The sequence below is a fragment of the Tachyglossus aculeatus genome, chromosome X1 (assembly GCF_015852505.1).
Source record: "Tachyglossus aculeatus isolate mTacAcu1 chromosome X1, mTacAcu1.pri, whole genome shotgun sequence".
Taxonomy (NCBI): domain Eukaryota; kingdom Metazoa; phylum Chordata; class Mammalia; order Monotremata; family Tachyglossidae; genus Tachyglossus; species Tachyglossus aculeatus.
The window spans coordinates 97,464,984-97,480,384 of NC_052101.1; the positions used below are offsets into that span (position 1 = coordinate 97,464,984).

The 15,401-nt window shown below is 41.1% G+C and overlaps 1 protein-coding gene across 1 annotated transcript in view; it reads left to right on the plus strand.

Annotated features, from left to right (window-relative positions):
- Positions 1–15,401, plus strand: part of RAD18 (RAD18 E3 ubiquitin protein ligase) — an 84,979-nt gene that overhangs the window by 55,759 nt on the left and 13,819 nt on the right. Inside the window, 2 exon segments of the mRNA XM_038739949.1 lie at positions 15,002–15,043; positions 15,045–15,062. Of these exon segments, the coding sequence (XP_038595877.1) occupies positions 15,002–15,043; positions 15,045–15,062 (60 nt within the window).

Sequence of the window (15,401 nt, forward strand, 5' to 3'; positions counted from 1 at the left end):
GAGGGAAGACAAGGAGCTAATGCAGTACTCTGCACACAGTAAGTGCTCAATAAATACAATTGATTGAATGAATGAATGAATGAACGAACCACTGCCTCACCCATTTTCCTGCCTCTCCACACACTACTTAAAATCCCTATGCAATTTTTGGCATATATAATAAAAATAAATTTTAAATGACACTTAAAGGCATAATTCATAAATTTTACTGCAATATATTGAATTTTTCTCTGTTATTAACTCCAGTTCAGCTAACCTTAGCCCACAATTAACTGGTACTGTCATCATATTCGTAAGTAAAAAGTCTGAGATTTTTAAAAAATGACACAAAGTGAATGGCTAGTAAGTTTATTTCAATAATGCTGTGGAAAACTTAATGACATACACACACACACACACAGAACGCTCATTGCTATTAGATCTGAAAAAATTGTTTCTTTCCAAGTGTACCTCTTGAATATTCTGTTCTCTTTTTTTGTTTATTTTGTTTTTGCATGTAACAGTTAACTAAAGAATAGACTGTGAAGTACTGTAATTTACAGATAATAAGGAATAAAACTAGACTGCCTTAATCTTTTGTGGGATATAGATAAAGTGTCCTTGTCCAAAAAAGGAGTATTCCTATGGAAATATGCAAAGAATTTGTTTAATGTTGCAAAAACAAAGAATTCCCTAAAACATTATAAACTGAAGAGGGATTATGAATTGTGATCTTTCACTAAAGGAGACATTTGTAAAGAACCACGCTTCCTTGCTTCCTCTTTCAATTTTTCTTTAACTATGGCCTTTATTGGATTTGTTCATAAAAATTAATCATCTTTGAAACCTGACTTTTAACTTGACTCTCACAAATATGATTGGTAATGTGCCTACCATGGACTTGAAATAATTCTTGTTGCCATTAAACATTTTTATTAATCAACTTATTCCTCCACAGCTTAAGCATTTGATCCTCTAATAATAGTAATTGTGGTATTAGTTAAAAATGTTTACTATATGACAAGCACTGTATTATGAGAAGCAGCGTGGCTCAGTGGAAAGAGCATAGACTTTGGAGTCAGAGGTCATGGGTTTGAATCCCGGCTCCACCACTTGTCAGCTGTGTGACTTTGGGCAAGTCACTTCACTTCTCTGGGCCTCAGTTACCTCATCTGTAAAATGGGGATGAAGACTGTGAGCCCCCGTGGGACAACCTGATCACCTTGTAACCTCCCCAGAGCTTAGAACAGTGCTTTGCACATAGTAAGCGCTTAATAAATGTCATCACTATTATTATTATTATTACTAAATGTTGGGGTAGACACAGTCCCTGTCCCAAATAGGGTTCACAGTGGAAGTGGGAGGGAGAACAGGGATTAAATCGCCATTTTATAGATGAAAAAACTGAGGAACAGAAAAGATAAGTAGCTTTCCCAAAGTCATACAGTTGGCAAGTGGCAGAGCTGAGATTAGAACACAGGTTCTCTAGCTCCCAAGCCCTTGATCTTTTCACTAGGCAACACTTCTGCTCCACAAAAAAAAGTTCAAATGCATTAATATGTCTGATATAATTGTTTGAAATAAATATAAGGGATAGTGTAGAAAGAGTTTTTTGTGTATGTTACTGACCAAGATATTTGGTAGTCTTTGTTAAACTTCAAAATTGTGACTTGGTCAGTAATTACATTTAATCATAAGTAAAAACAAAAAATGGGCTAATCAAAGCCTTTAAACCTATTTGACTCTAAGGGCTTGAAATTTGCTTTTAAAAGAATAATTTGGTAAATTCCACAAGTTGAGACCCATTTGTAATCAGTAGAATGAGGCTGGTGATTTAGTAAACCATATTGAATCAGGATTCTCCCTGGACAGTAGAAAAGTTTTTATTTTCCCAGTAATTGCTATTAAAGGAAAGTTGTTTAAAAGCTAAAGGCTTTTTCTTGCTTTTAGATAAGACTTTTTTAATTACCATAAACTTGTAAGATTAGAAGTTGTTCAGTGTATAGTTCTGTTTGGTGAATCATGCTGTCCTATGTCAAATTGTGATATCATTAAAATGGTACTAATTCAGACGAAATGACAAAATTCAGTTTGAATTAGGGAAAGTCTTAATTGAAGATTTTTTAAAATGTAGTTTTATTACAACTCTGATGATATATGCATATGTTTCTCCCTGGGCTTACATTTTTTATCTTTCTATCAGTGTGTCACTTTAGCTGTGCCTTCCCTTCCCTGAGGCTGCTACTGCCAATGCATATTCGCCCCAAATGTTTCCTACCTTAGATCAAAATCTGTATTCCTACTGCTGTTCAGCAGTAGAGAGCATAAAGGGAGGAAGCAGAGGGAAGGAACCGTGATGGGCCTGGGAGTCAGAGGACCTGGGTTCTAATCCTGCCTCTGCTATTTGCTGTGTGACCTTGGGCAAGTCATTTAAATTCTCTGTGCCTCATTTACCTCATCTGTAAAATGGGGATTAAGACTGTGAGCCCCATGTGGGACATGGACTGTGTCCAACCTGATTAGCTTGTATATACTCCAGCGTTTAGTACAGTGCGTGATTATGTAGTAAGGGCTTAATGAATAAGAGTTCCAAATTAATGAGGTTTTACTTTGGTTTCCTAAGAATAAAACAGCCCCAGCATTCTAATGCCAAAGTTTAATTTAATGGAAAGCATTACCTTGACAAAGAAACCCCAGGCTTCCTACATATAGCTTGCTGTTTCAATGTTATTCAGATAGTGCTGCAGTTCTTAGTGGAACCGTTACCCACCTTTATTTTTTAAACTTGACCATATTACCCTTGATGTTCAGAGAGTACAGTGGAAGATTTTAGTTCATTAATAATGATTTTGGTATTTATTAAGCACTTCCTATGTGGCACTGCACCCTGCAAAGCACTGGGGTAGATATAGATTGGACATAGCTTCTCTCTCATACAGGGCTTGAAATCTAAGAAGTGGGGACCAAAAAGATCTTTTCTCCATTTTACAGTTGAGGAAACAGGCTCAGAGAGGTTAAGTGACTTACCCAAGGTCACACAGCCAATCAGTGGCTAAACTGGGACAAGACCCTGGGTCCTCTGATTCAGACACATGCTCTTCGACTCAATATTCTGATTATCCTTGCTTGTTTAATTGATTTCCCCTCTTCACTTTTCAGTTACTTTTGAGTTCTAATTGGAATCCTCATTCATGTTTGAGTGTTTCCATAATTTCGTTAAAGTGAAAAAGAAGTAGAGAAAAGCTCAGTAAAAGGAATATTAATTACTTCTGAAGATTGTCCGTAAATCAAGCTGGAGTGAAAAGTTTTCCCAAAGCAGTTGGGAAGACTCCTTTCTACTGACAAGCAGCTTGGCCTTGTAGAAAGAGCATGGTCCTGGGAGTCAGAGAACCTGGGTTCCAATCCTGTCTCTGCCACTTGCTGGCTGGATGACCTTGGGCAAATCCCTTAACTTCTTTGCACCACAAAAGGGGAGTTAGGGACCTCTTCCTCAACCTCCTAAGACTGAGCCCCCATGTGGGACAGGGACTCTGTCTGACCTAATTTGACCTAATTAACTCCAACCACCCTCAGCAGTGCTTTTTTTTCTTTTTAAGAGGGTATTTGTTTAGTGCTTGCTCTGGGGTAGATAAAAAAATAATCTGGTTGGACACAGTCCCTGTCCCACATAAGGCTTATAGTCTAAATCCCCATTTTACAAGTGAGGTAACTGAGGCACAGAGAAGTGAAGTGACTTGCCCAAGTTCACACAGCAGACAAGTGGCAGAGCCAAGATTACAACTCAGCTCCTAATACTCCCAGGCCTGTGCTACTTCCACTAGGCCATGCTGATTCTCTCAGTTCAGTTCTTGGCACATAATAAGATCTTAGCAATGCCTCTATTTTTCTTATTATGGTTATGATCATTATCATTATTAGCTCCAGAAAGGAGAATTAGGGTCTTGAGCCTGAAGGCAGAGTAGGCTGTAATCTGAGCAGAATGGTCTGCATTTAACACCTTATGTTTCCTGCTTGCATCATCTTCTTTCTTTCCTCCAGAATGTGGGGTGGAGCCTGGCTGGATGTCTGGTTAGGTAAGGATCCCAGATTTTCAGCCCATAGACAGAGGGGTCTATGTTGGAGCCCCTAACAGTCCTATTTTCTCATCAGTGCTGTGTTTTACCCTAGAGGACAATTTCTCTTCCCTGAAGTGCGATTATTCAGGTTTTCCTTAGACAGTGGGAGTTATCAATCAAAATAAATAAATGCATTTAAAGATTACATTCCCTCCCCAAAGATGGTTGTCACACTTACTATAGAAAGGTTGTAAATAAAACAAAATTGTTCTGAATACATAGTTCTAAAATTTTCTATGGCATTATTGGTGTTAGTGATTTTTTCTATCAGCAAAATGAAGCTTCATTTGTAGACTCAGCCTCTTTATTTGAGGAGAAATTTTCGGTAATTTATTTGGGGTTTACATAGAGCTATCAGGGAGTAGTTTTGAGAAGTACGTGAGAAAAAAAAAAGTGCTGTGCCACTGACTGTATGCAGCTCAATTGCAGGTTATTGGGTGGGGGAGTGGGTGGGGAGATGTGTGTGTGTGTGTGTGTGTGTTTTATGGTATTTGTTAAGCACTTACTATGTACCAGGTACATAGTATATATCCATATCCTCAGTAGTAGCAATGTACAGTGTAATGGAGAGGACCCAGGGCAAACTAGGAGGATCTGATTAAGGCTTCCAGAAACCTAATCTGGATTACAATTTGGAAAACAGTGCTTAGTTGTTTTTAGCTTTAAGAGGTTTTGGCCACCCCTATCTGAAAGGGATGATGGGAGTTGAGATGCCAGTTCACTTAGCTTTTTTTCTCCCACATAAATATTTGAGGCTCAGACCTTTTCTGGAACATGGGTTCATAGCAAGTTGCTGATTCTGCTCCCACTTGTTGATTTTACCAGATAAGCGGAACTGACTGTTTGCGTATCTGAGATGGGCTTGAGTGTTAAAGTAGGGTAGATTTCATATGCAGAGGTTTTTCTATTTTTGTTTTTTTACATTTAGTTAGTTGAGCATAAACGCATTGCTGTCGCCTTAACGTTTCATTAGTTCGTGGCCTTTCGTATTCCACACTTGCTTTAGTCAGCACTTTCTCATTTAGCTCCAGTTTTCGTCTTTGAGTTAATGAAAACAGAAACACAGACTCCTACAGCAAGAATATAAAATGTGTATCAAAATTTATCAAAAGCACTAGACTAGTAATAATCATGGAAGATTCCATTGGTTCTTGAACTTCATCAAATCATTGTACGAAACACATCGGAACTTTCTTGGCCAAGCTTTGGCGAGAGCCTTCCTATTCGCTTCATCGGTGCAGTTTGTGTAGGGATGGCAATTGGCACCCGTTCCCTAAAAGGCTCAGTGAGGAATGAATATTAGATTGTAGCTAAGCAGAGACCCAAGAATTCCTAAGATGCACTTCCAGATGCTTACCTTGAGCAACACTGAGGAGCACCCTTCCTCTGTTCTCTCCTCAGCTCTTGCTGAGTGACCTCTGTGTCACTCCTCATTCCTCCACTCAGCAGGCAACATCATGACTAGAAAAAAAAACAATAGAAAAGCTTGTAAGAAAGATCTTTGAGTTTGTTTCATGCCTTTGAGATAATGGTTTTTGTCTGTCTCTTTCTCTGTTTTCTATATGGTGCCTGCCCCACCACCCTATATGTGAGGAAAGGTAATAAATCTTATAATACACATGTATAAAGTTTGGGTAAAAAGCCACAGCTCATTCAGAACATGTTTAAGGCTTGACTGTGAGACAAGATTGGTCAATTTGGCAGTTAGGCAACAGTAGGATAGGGTTGGGAGTGAGTCTGGGCTAAATCTGAGTCGAGAGGGGCCCACTCTGCCTCCACCTCAATAGAGGTGAGCACTGGCTCATGGGTGATTGCTACTTTGGGGGGTTTCCCGCCAAGAGGGATGAGGCAAGGGGGGAGCTCCGGCTTCAGCATCAGTGGTACAGGAAGGGGATGTTGAAGGTATTCACAAGGAAGGGACCGAGGCTGAGCCTAGTAATAGTCCATAGTGACTGCATTTTGCTGGTACTTTTGATATGTTTCTAGAAGTCACATTTTCATATTTCCTTTAAAATTACTTTCTCCTTCCCTATTAAAAATATTATTAGTATGTGGAGACAAATCTTTCTCCAATGCCAATTTCAATTTTACATTTTGCAGTCAGCGTCAAACAAGTATATATTTAGCCGATATTTTGAATATTGAAACATCGGGGTTTATGATGCTGGTGTCTTTCAGTTCAACCCTTTCATAAGCATTAAATCCACCTTTAGTGGACTAGTGGTTCTTGAAATATTTTATCATCTCGTTCTTAAATGAGTGACTCTGGAAATGATTTTCCTTCATCTAATTTCATTTAATATCCCTCTAATGGTAAACCTGATCATTTGCCATCCTGGGGACCTAGCACCTTCTAGATAGGGAAAATTTTAGATTTTTGAAACTTAATGAAAGCACACAGCTTACCTATCACTCAAGAACACCATACACATTTGTTTTGGAATTTAAGCAGTTCTTGTGCATTTGTAACTATTCCATGGCATTAAAGTTGTAACAATATTTACTTTCAATGTAAGTGGTATTGAATTTTTTCCCATCATTACTTAAAAGCCGCGAATAGTACAATACAGTGTCAGATGTATGAGATTACATCCAAGAATGAGCCCTCCTAATGGCTTTGGATCTTAGATTATTTGGATCTTCAGTGCACTTTAAGGGCAACTGCCTTGACTTCCTTGTAGCTGTTATTCATGGAATAATGATTTTCTACTGAAGAATGATATGAACATTGAATCAAAAATCTGTCACCACTGGGAGTCTCAGGAGATGGGGACCATTTCTGTTGAGGTTGCTTTGAATAATAATAATAACAATAATAATAATAGCATTTATTAAGCGCTTACTATGTGCAAAGCACTGTTCTAAGCACTGTACAGCACCCTGCAGTGACAATGCCAGTGATAATGTCGTTTCTAAATCGCCATAGGTGATTCCAGTATATCTTTGGGCAGACACTTTCACCACTGAGGGCAGAGCCCCCACAGGCTTTCCCTTGCATATTTGGACCAGCTGGGGGTATTTTGGGCAGCTGTTCCAAGTACTATCTACTTAAATAGTAAGATACTTTCGTATCATCACATAATTGTCTCCCCTTATGGAAAAAATAACTTTTCTTCCATTCCTTGCATTTTACTTTTCAACAAATAGGATGTTGATTGGAAGGATTATTTGTTATCCTTTCCCCAAAAGACTGTTAGTTGAGCCAGCCTATATAAGAGATCTGTGTCTGACTGATTCCCTCATTAATAAAGGTTCAGTGCTCATTGACCTTTTCAATCTACTAAAATGGTTACTCTATGCTCAGGGTGAAGGCTAATTCCAGCTTCCATTTCTTTGTGAAATGTGGGTTCCATTTTTGTTAAGTTGTGGTGGGTCTGACAATCAAGTAAGTGCTTTACCAGGAGCTAGAGCCTACCAGGGCATTTAGTTACTGCTTGGGTAAGTTCAGCATTTTGAAGGTGTAATGTACTCTTTAGTTGTGAGGCCACCTCCATCTTGAAATTCATTGCGAATGCTTGAGCATGTTCCCACCCATAGTATTGTCCCCAAGTATTCATTTGTTCATTGTCATATTTTTCGAGCACCTACAGTGTGCAGAGCACTGTACTAAGCACTTGGGAAAATGCAATACAATAGTGACATTCCCTGCCCACAACAAGCTCACAGTCTAGAGTAGGGGAGACAGACATCAATACAAATAAAGTTACAGATATGTACACAAGTACTTTGGGGCCGGGAGGGGGGAAGAGCAAAGGGAACAAGTCAGGGCAATGCAGAAGGGAGTAGGAGATGAGGAAAAATGGGACTTAGTCTGGGAAGCCCTCTTGGAGATGTGCCTCTGTGTGCCTCTTGTTGTATGGTGACATCCAAGATAAAGCTATCATTTCATTTCATTTTATGAGTTCTAGGCTTCTAAATGGTACTCCAGTGCAGCCTTAGAAAATAAGCTTGAATCACCAGCCTAAGAACCTAAGGGAAGACAGGTAGTCCTAATGGAAGTCAGACAACAGGCTTAATGAAAATAAGCCATGGGCCTAAAATAAATTGAAACCACTCTGCCATGTCTTTATTCCCTTTTGTCAGAGATGTGCAAGAATTGCAATAATCAATCAGTGGTACTTATTGAGCACTTACTGTATGCAAAGCACTGTACTAAGTGCATGGCGTAGCAGATAGAGCACAGTCCTGGGAGTCAGAAGGTCATGCATTCTAACCCTGGCTCTGCTGCTTGTTTGCTGTGTGACCTTGGGCAAGTTACTTTACTTCTCTGTTTCTGTTACCTTATCTGTCAATTGAGGATTGAGGCTGTGAGCCCCTCATGGGACAGGGACTGTGTCCAGCTCGATTTTCCTGTATCCACCCCAGCATTTAGTACAGTGCATGGCACAAAGTAAGCACTAAACAAATACCATCGTTATTATTACAATATAACAGCTATATAAAAATGTGGCATACTGCCACAAAATGCATATTTTATTTGACTGTGTGATCAGTGTGACTACTTTCTTGGGGCCAAGTGTAAAAGTGTACTGCCTATATCATCCTATGCAAGTGCCTATGCCTTTCCAATTCTTTCAACTTTTTTCTTGTGTGGGGTCAGAGGCATAGTTTAGAAATGCAGCTTAACTTATACTGGACTAAAATATCTTAGTCTTTGCCCAGAATTTGGGTTATGGGGTAAAGGGCAAGGGGGGTGTTGATGGTCGGGGCCTGGGACTCCGTGCCCTAGTGGCTGGTGCAGAATTATTGAGGAGAGGGAGCATGAGGACAGCCAAGAAGATTAATAGAGCACCACCAGCAAAAGTCATCATCCTGCATTCCCCAATAATAGGTGGGATTGGGAAGTCAGGAAACCTCTTGATGTAGAGTCTCTGCTGTGTACATAGATGTGAAAATCTACCTCATGACACTGCCTTCTGGTTTGGAATGTGACTGTAGGTGGACAAACCCTTGCTTAAGGCAGCTGCTTGAGTTCTTCTAGCCTAGTAATTCAGAGGAGATTGGTAAATGAGGGCATTGTCAAAACATATTCTTTGTCTTGAAAAACACTTATGCAGACTGCTCTGTTTTGAAGACTTTTGTAAGCCTGCTCTAAAGACTTGAAACCATTTGTGCACCATAAAGGGAATACAGCTAATAAGATCAGAATCCACTACAAAAACATGCATACACATGAACACACACACACACACACACACACACACACACACACACAGACTCTGTAGAAAAAGGAGCCTCGAAGTCATAGCGGTAATGGCATTTTTTGAACCTTTACTGCGAGCACAATACTGTGAATACATTTTAGACAAGCCATAGAAAATGGAAGAATTAAAAAAAGAGTCAGTAGCAAAGGGATTATTTATAGGTAGCTAACTAGTCCTTGGAGAGGGCAGGTCTGACATTAATAATAATAGTGATAATTGTATTTAAGTGCTTACTATGTATCAAGCACTGTACTAAATGCTGGGGTAGATACTAGATAATAAGACACAGTCCCTGTCCCACATGGGGCTCGCTCCATTAATCAATCACATTTATTGAGCACTTACTATATGCAGAGCACTATACTAAGCGGTTGGGAGAGTACAATGCAACAGAATTAGTGGACATGTTCCCTGCCTATAACAAGTTTACAGTCTAGAGGGGGTGACAGGCATTAACGTGAATAAGTAATTTATTTTCAGCCTAAGGGACAGGGAGGACAGGTATGTCATGCCCATTTTACAGACGAGGAAGCTGAGGCACAGAAAAATGAAGTGCTTTACCCCCAGGTGCACAGCACGCAAGTGTCAGAGGCAGGATTAGTACCCAAGTCCCATGAATCCCAGGCCTGTGTTGTTTCCTTCAGGCACATTGTTTCTCCAGTCTCTGTTTGCCCCTGCTCTCAGCATAGTCCTTGGTTTCGAACCACTGCAAGTGCCCCAGTGTTCCAGTGTTTTTAGAGGCTCTGTGGTTAATGGTCCTGGCTGTTTCTTCAGTCTGGCGCTTGCGTGGGGTGGAGTCTGGATTCCTGCCATAACTGGTGGGTGGGTGGAGGGAGGCTGCTTGGGGCATAAGAAGCCCACTGCACATACCTGAGCTGTCGGTGACATGGTGTCTCAGGGATTGCAGATCCAGGCTGTTCCTGGACTCAGGAACAGAGGTCTCCCTTTCCCGATATACCCAAGAATATAGTGTGCAGTGTTGGACTTAGTACAGCGCCATGAGTGGGGAGTTGGGATTGTTTATTGATGAGGTACATAAAATCTGTCTGAATTATAATTGCATTGAAACAGAACACAGACTAGGTAACTTCATTAAAATACCACCATCTCCTCAATTGACTGACCTATGAAATACATGGATTTAAAAACAACATGTTTAATTTTTAGTAATGATGTACCAGAATGTCTATTGACATTTTGAAAATTCAGCCTAACAATTTTCCCTAGGTCTTCTAGAAATTCAAATGGAGAAGAAGCCATTAGATTAGAAACCTGTATCATGCCACTGGATACAGTTTTTAAACTGAAGGATTGTAAGAAAACAAAGCATGGGTTTGGGAGAAGGGATCCGTACTGTAAGTGGAAATGCAGATCAGTATGCGTCATCCTTAGCTTATTGTCACATTACACCACTTGGATTACTGATGGTGTTGGAGTCTCCTGTCAGATGAGCGAAGGAATTGACCATAGTGCTAGTGATTTGCACAATGCCACCTGCCTTCTCTCACCACTCCCAGTCTGTCAAGCAAGTAGGTGGACAAGGGTTCCAGCAGAGATGACCAAATTATCTGTCATGGGCCCTAGGATGCAGGCTTTGGTGCACCATCTCGCCCCTGCTACTACTTATTCTGCAGCTTACTCTAGTGCGCCCTGTTGCCCACTAGGCCTCAATCATGAAAGGTAACATTTGTTTTCACACAACACATCTCTATTTTCTTCTTCTAGCCCAGATCATCTCAATCAATCAATAGTATTTATTGAGCACTTACCGTGTGCAGAGCACTGCACTAAGTGCTTGGGAGAGTATTACACAACAGAGTTGATAGATATGTTCCCTGTGCAATAGAGGGTAATTTAACGTAAGTGTTCCCATAATGTTTGCATTTCCCAAGATGCAACTCAGGGGGAGGCGAAGGAGAAGAAGATGAGATGGACCTGGAATCATGGTGCAGATTCAACTGCAGGACCTGTCTCCAGTGACTTTACCTGCCCGGCTGTTCATTACCGCATAGAAGGCGAATGAAATGTGCTTTCTCTGCAGCATCGTCATCATAGTGATTCTCCAAGGATTTTTTTTATTTGTACAGACATTGTGTTAAAATAGGTGCCTAAGGGCTATTGATGAAGTTTATTACATTTTTTAAAAAAGTCCACTTTATCTAACTTTTAGGCAAGGATTCTCCCCTGGAGATTAGTGGTTCCCATAGTCAAGGACCAAGAGATAACTCCCTACATTAGTCATTTGTATTCTGAATTTTGATGTTTTTGAAAAGTGGATAAATAATCAACTTTAAGATACACATCTACCTGTGTATACATATTATATTGTTTTAGCTACTGTTTGGATTTCTTATGTGGTGAACGTGAGTTGTTCAGTTATTCAGAGAGCAAAGAAAAGATAGGAGAGTGCAGAAGGTATGTATGCATAACCATATTTTTAGTATTAACCATGACTCCACTCTCTCTCCGCTAAACGTCATTTATCCCATGGTTGCCCATGCTCCTCTGGTCACCTTACCATAGGTTTTAAAACACTCAGTCATCTCCTACCTTACCTCACTGATTTCCTAGTACAACCCAGCTGACACATTTCACTCTTGTAATGCCATCCTTCTTACTCTACCTCAGTTGGGTCTGTCTCACTGCCAACCCCTTGCCCATGCTCATGCCCATGTCCTTGCCCATGCCCATGCCCATGCCCTTGCCCTTGCTCTCTGGCCTGGAACTCCCTTGCCTTTCATTTATGTCTCCTGTTCCCCACCTGCAAAGCCCTACTACAATTACATCTCCTCCAAGATGCCTTCCCTGTCTAAGCCCTCATTTCCCCTATTTGCCCTCCCCTCTCCTTCACCTATACACTAGGATCTGTACCCCTTAAACACTTGATATTCACCCCACCCTCAAACGCTAGCATGGCCATCCTCAAACGTTACAACTCGGACCTTGGAGACAGAAGGTCATGTGTTCTCATCCTGGCTCTGTCACTTGTTTGCTGTGTGGCCTTGGGTAAGTCACTTCACTTCTCTGTGCCTCAGTTACCTCATCTGTAAAATGGGGATTAAGATTGTGAGTTCCATGAGGGACAGGAACTGTTTCCAACCCAATTTGCTTGTATCCACCCCAGCGCTTAATACAATGCACACAGTAAGCGTTTAACTAATACAACACTTATTATATCTTTATACTCTGCTCTATTTCCACCCTTTCCTCGCCATCCAAACTGCTACCATGATAATCCAAACATGTATCCTATCCTGCCTCGATTACTGCATCTCCTTGTTGACTTCCCTGCCTCCTGTCTCTCCCCAGTCCATTCTGTACTTCACTATGCTTCCCAGATACATTTTCTACAAAAACATTCAGTCCACATTTCCCCACTCCTCAAGAACCTCCAGTGGTTGCCCATCTACCTCTGCATCAAACAGAACCTCCTTACCATCGCCTTCAAAGCACTCAATCACCTTGCCCCCTCCTACCTCACCTCGCTATTCTTTTACTAAAACTCAGCCAGCATACTTCACTCCTCTAATGCCAGCCTTCTCAGCCTCTGAGATATGCTTAGTACAGCACTCTGCACACAGTAAGTGCTCAATAAATATGATTGAATGAATGACCCTTCACCCACGTCCTGCCTGTGGTCTGGAATGCCTGTCCTCCTCCAATCTGACAATTATTCTCCCCTCCTTCATAGTCTTACTGAAAGCACATCTACAAGAGGCCTTCCCTAAGTCCTCCTTTCCTCTTCTCCCACTCCCTTACACGTCGCTTTGACCTGCTCCCTTTGTTTATCTCCCCTCCCAGCCCCACAGCATTTATGTACATTATCTGTCATTTTTATATTAATGTCTTTCTCCCCCTCTATACTGTAAGCTTGTTGTGAGCAGGGAATGTGTCTGTTAAATTGTACTCTGCTCAGTGCTTTATACAGTGAGCACTCAGTAAGTACAATTGACTGACTGACTCCACATCAAACAGGAACTTCTTTCCATTGACTTTAAGACACTTCATTGGCTGTCACCCTCTTTCTTATCCACTCTCTTCTCCCATTACATCCCAGCTTGCAAACTCACTTGGCCTTGTTCCCTTGGCCCTACTGCAAATCCCTGCTCTTCCCATTCAAATTTATCAGACCCAGGTTTTTTCCGTATCCTAAGCCTAACTCTTCCTCGCTTTCAGACTTTCTTCGATTAAGTCTTCTTATTTCCAGGTCTCATCATCCCAGCTACCACCTAAGTACCATTGTGCCTCCTCAGCACTTAGGCCCACATCTTCACCCAAAACAGTTCTTACAAATTGACTTAACGTACTGTACTATTCAAGCACATACTCAACTACATAGCTATATCTCCATTCTCTTCTCCCTCCAATTTATAATCAATTTGGTGTCTGTCTCTGCAGCTAGATTGTAAACTCCTTGAGCACACTGAGCATATCTTCTAAGTCTGACAAGCCCATAGTGAAGTAATCTACAAATACGATCAATTGATACCTTTAAAATGAAATGTGCACTGTCACTCACGATAACCCAAGTTACTATTACCTGTTCAAAAATAGTGTGAAGCTTGATTTAAAGAAAATGTCTGATGGTAAATTTGTGGCTTAAGCAATAGAGTTGCTAGCTTGTTGCTGATAACTGTATTAATTCATTTTCCATCAGGCTGGAGCAAAACCGGCTCCTTTCTAGAAACTGCCAGACCTCTGGGTTGTGTGGTGCTCTCTGTCTGGAGAGTGGGCATTGCATGCACTTTCTTGTGTGCACTGTAACAGTCTGTGTGGACCTGACAGGATACCAGAAGGATAAATCACAGGTCCAGGTCATGAGGGGAAAATTATCTGCAGGCTCCAAATAGTAATAATGATGATGGTATTTGTTAAGTGCTTACTATGTGGCAAGCACTGTTCTAAGCACTGTGGGAGATACAACATAATCAGGTTGTCCCACGTGGGGCTAACAGTCTTAATCCCATTTTACAGATGAGGTAACTGAGGCACAAAGAAGTTAAGTGGCTTGCCCAAGGTCACACAGCTGACAAGTGGCAGAGCTGGGGTTAGAACTCACATCCTCTGACTCCCCAGCCAGTGCTCTTTCCACTAAGCCATGCTGCTTCACTCTTGCTCACCAGATCCATCATCCAATCAGTGACATTTATTTAGTACCTACTGTGAGAGTTGGTAGATGCCATGCCTTCCCGCGAGGACCTTACAGTCTAGAGGGGGAGACAGGTGTAAAAATAAACCACAGATGGATACATGCATAAGTGCTGTGGGGCTAAGGGTGGGGTGAATATCAAGTGCTTAGAGGGTACAGATCCAAGCGCATAGGCACTTGGAAGAGGGAGTTGGGGAAAGAGGACTTAATCAAGGAAAGTTTCTTGGAGATGTGATTTTAATGATGTTTGAATGGTGGGGAGAGTGCTGGTTTATGGTATGTGGAGAGGGAGGGAGTTCCAGGCCAGAAGCATAACATGAGCGAGGGATTGGTGGCGAGGAACATTAGGTAGGTTGGCGTTAGAAGAGCAAAGTGTGCAGGCTGGTTTGTAGTAGCAAATCAGAAGGGTAAGATAGGAGGGGATGAACTGATGGAGTGCTTTAAAGCCAATGGTAAGGAGCTTTGATGTGGAGGTGGATGGGCAACCATTAGAGGTTTTTTTGAGGAGCGGTAAGACATGTACTAAATGGTTTTTTATGCTTATGTCCTTTTAGCTTGGCTTCAGAATCTTTAAATAATGAAAAAGAGAAGAAAGAGTTTTGATGAGTCCAGTTGGTAAATATTCGTAATTATATCTTTGTTCAACCTGACTCCTCTATCTCTGTCAACTAAATGGCATTAGATCCCATTGGTTTTCCTCCTTAACATGTCCTGGACACAAACCAGTGATGCATGGCCCTTCTCAGAATGAAACCTATATTTTAAATGTAGAGTGAATAGCCAAATGCATCCAGGTCCACCCTGAGGAATTCAATAGCCACTTTCAAGAAACCAGCGAGGGCAGTGGCATTTAAACTTTACCATCTGAGGGTAATTGCTGCATCTCTGAGTGACCAGGAAGATAGTCCAAAAAAAAAATTCCAGGAGAGCATGTGGTACAGAGGTCATTCCATC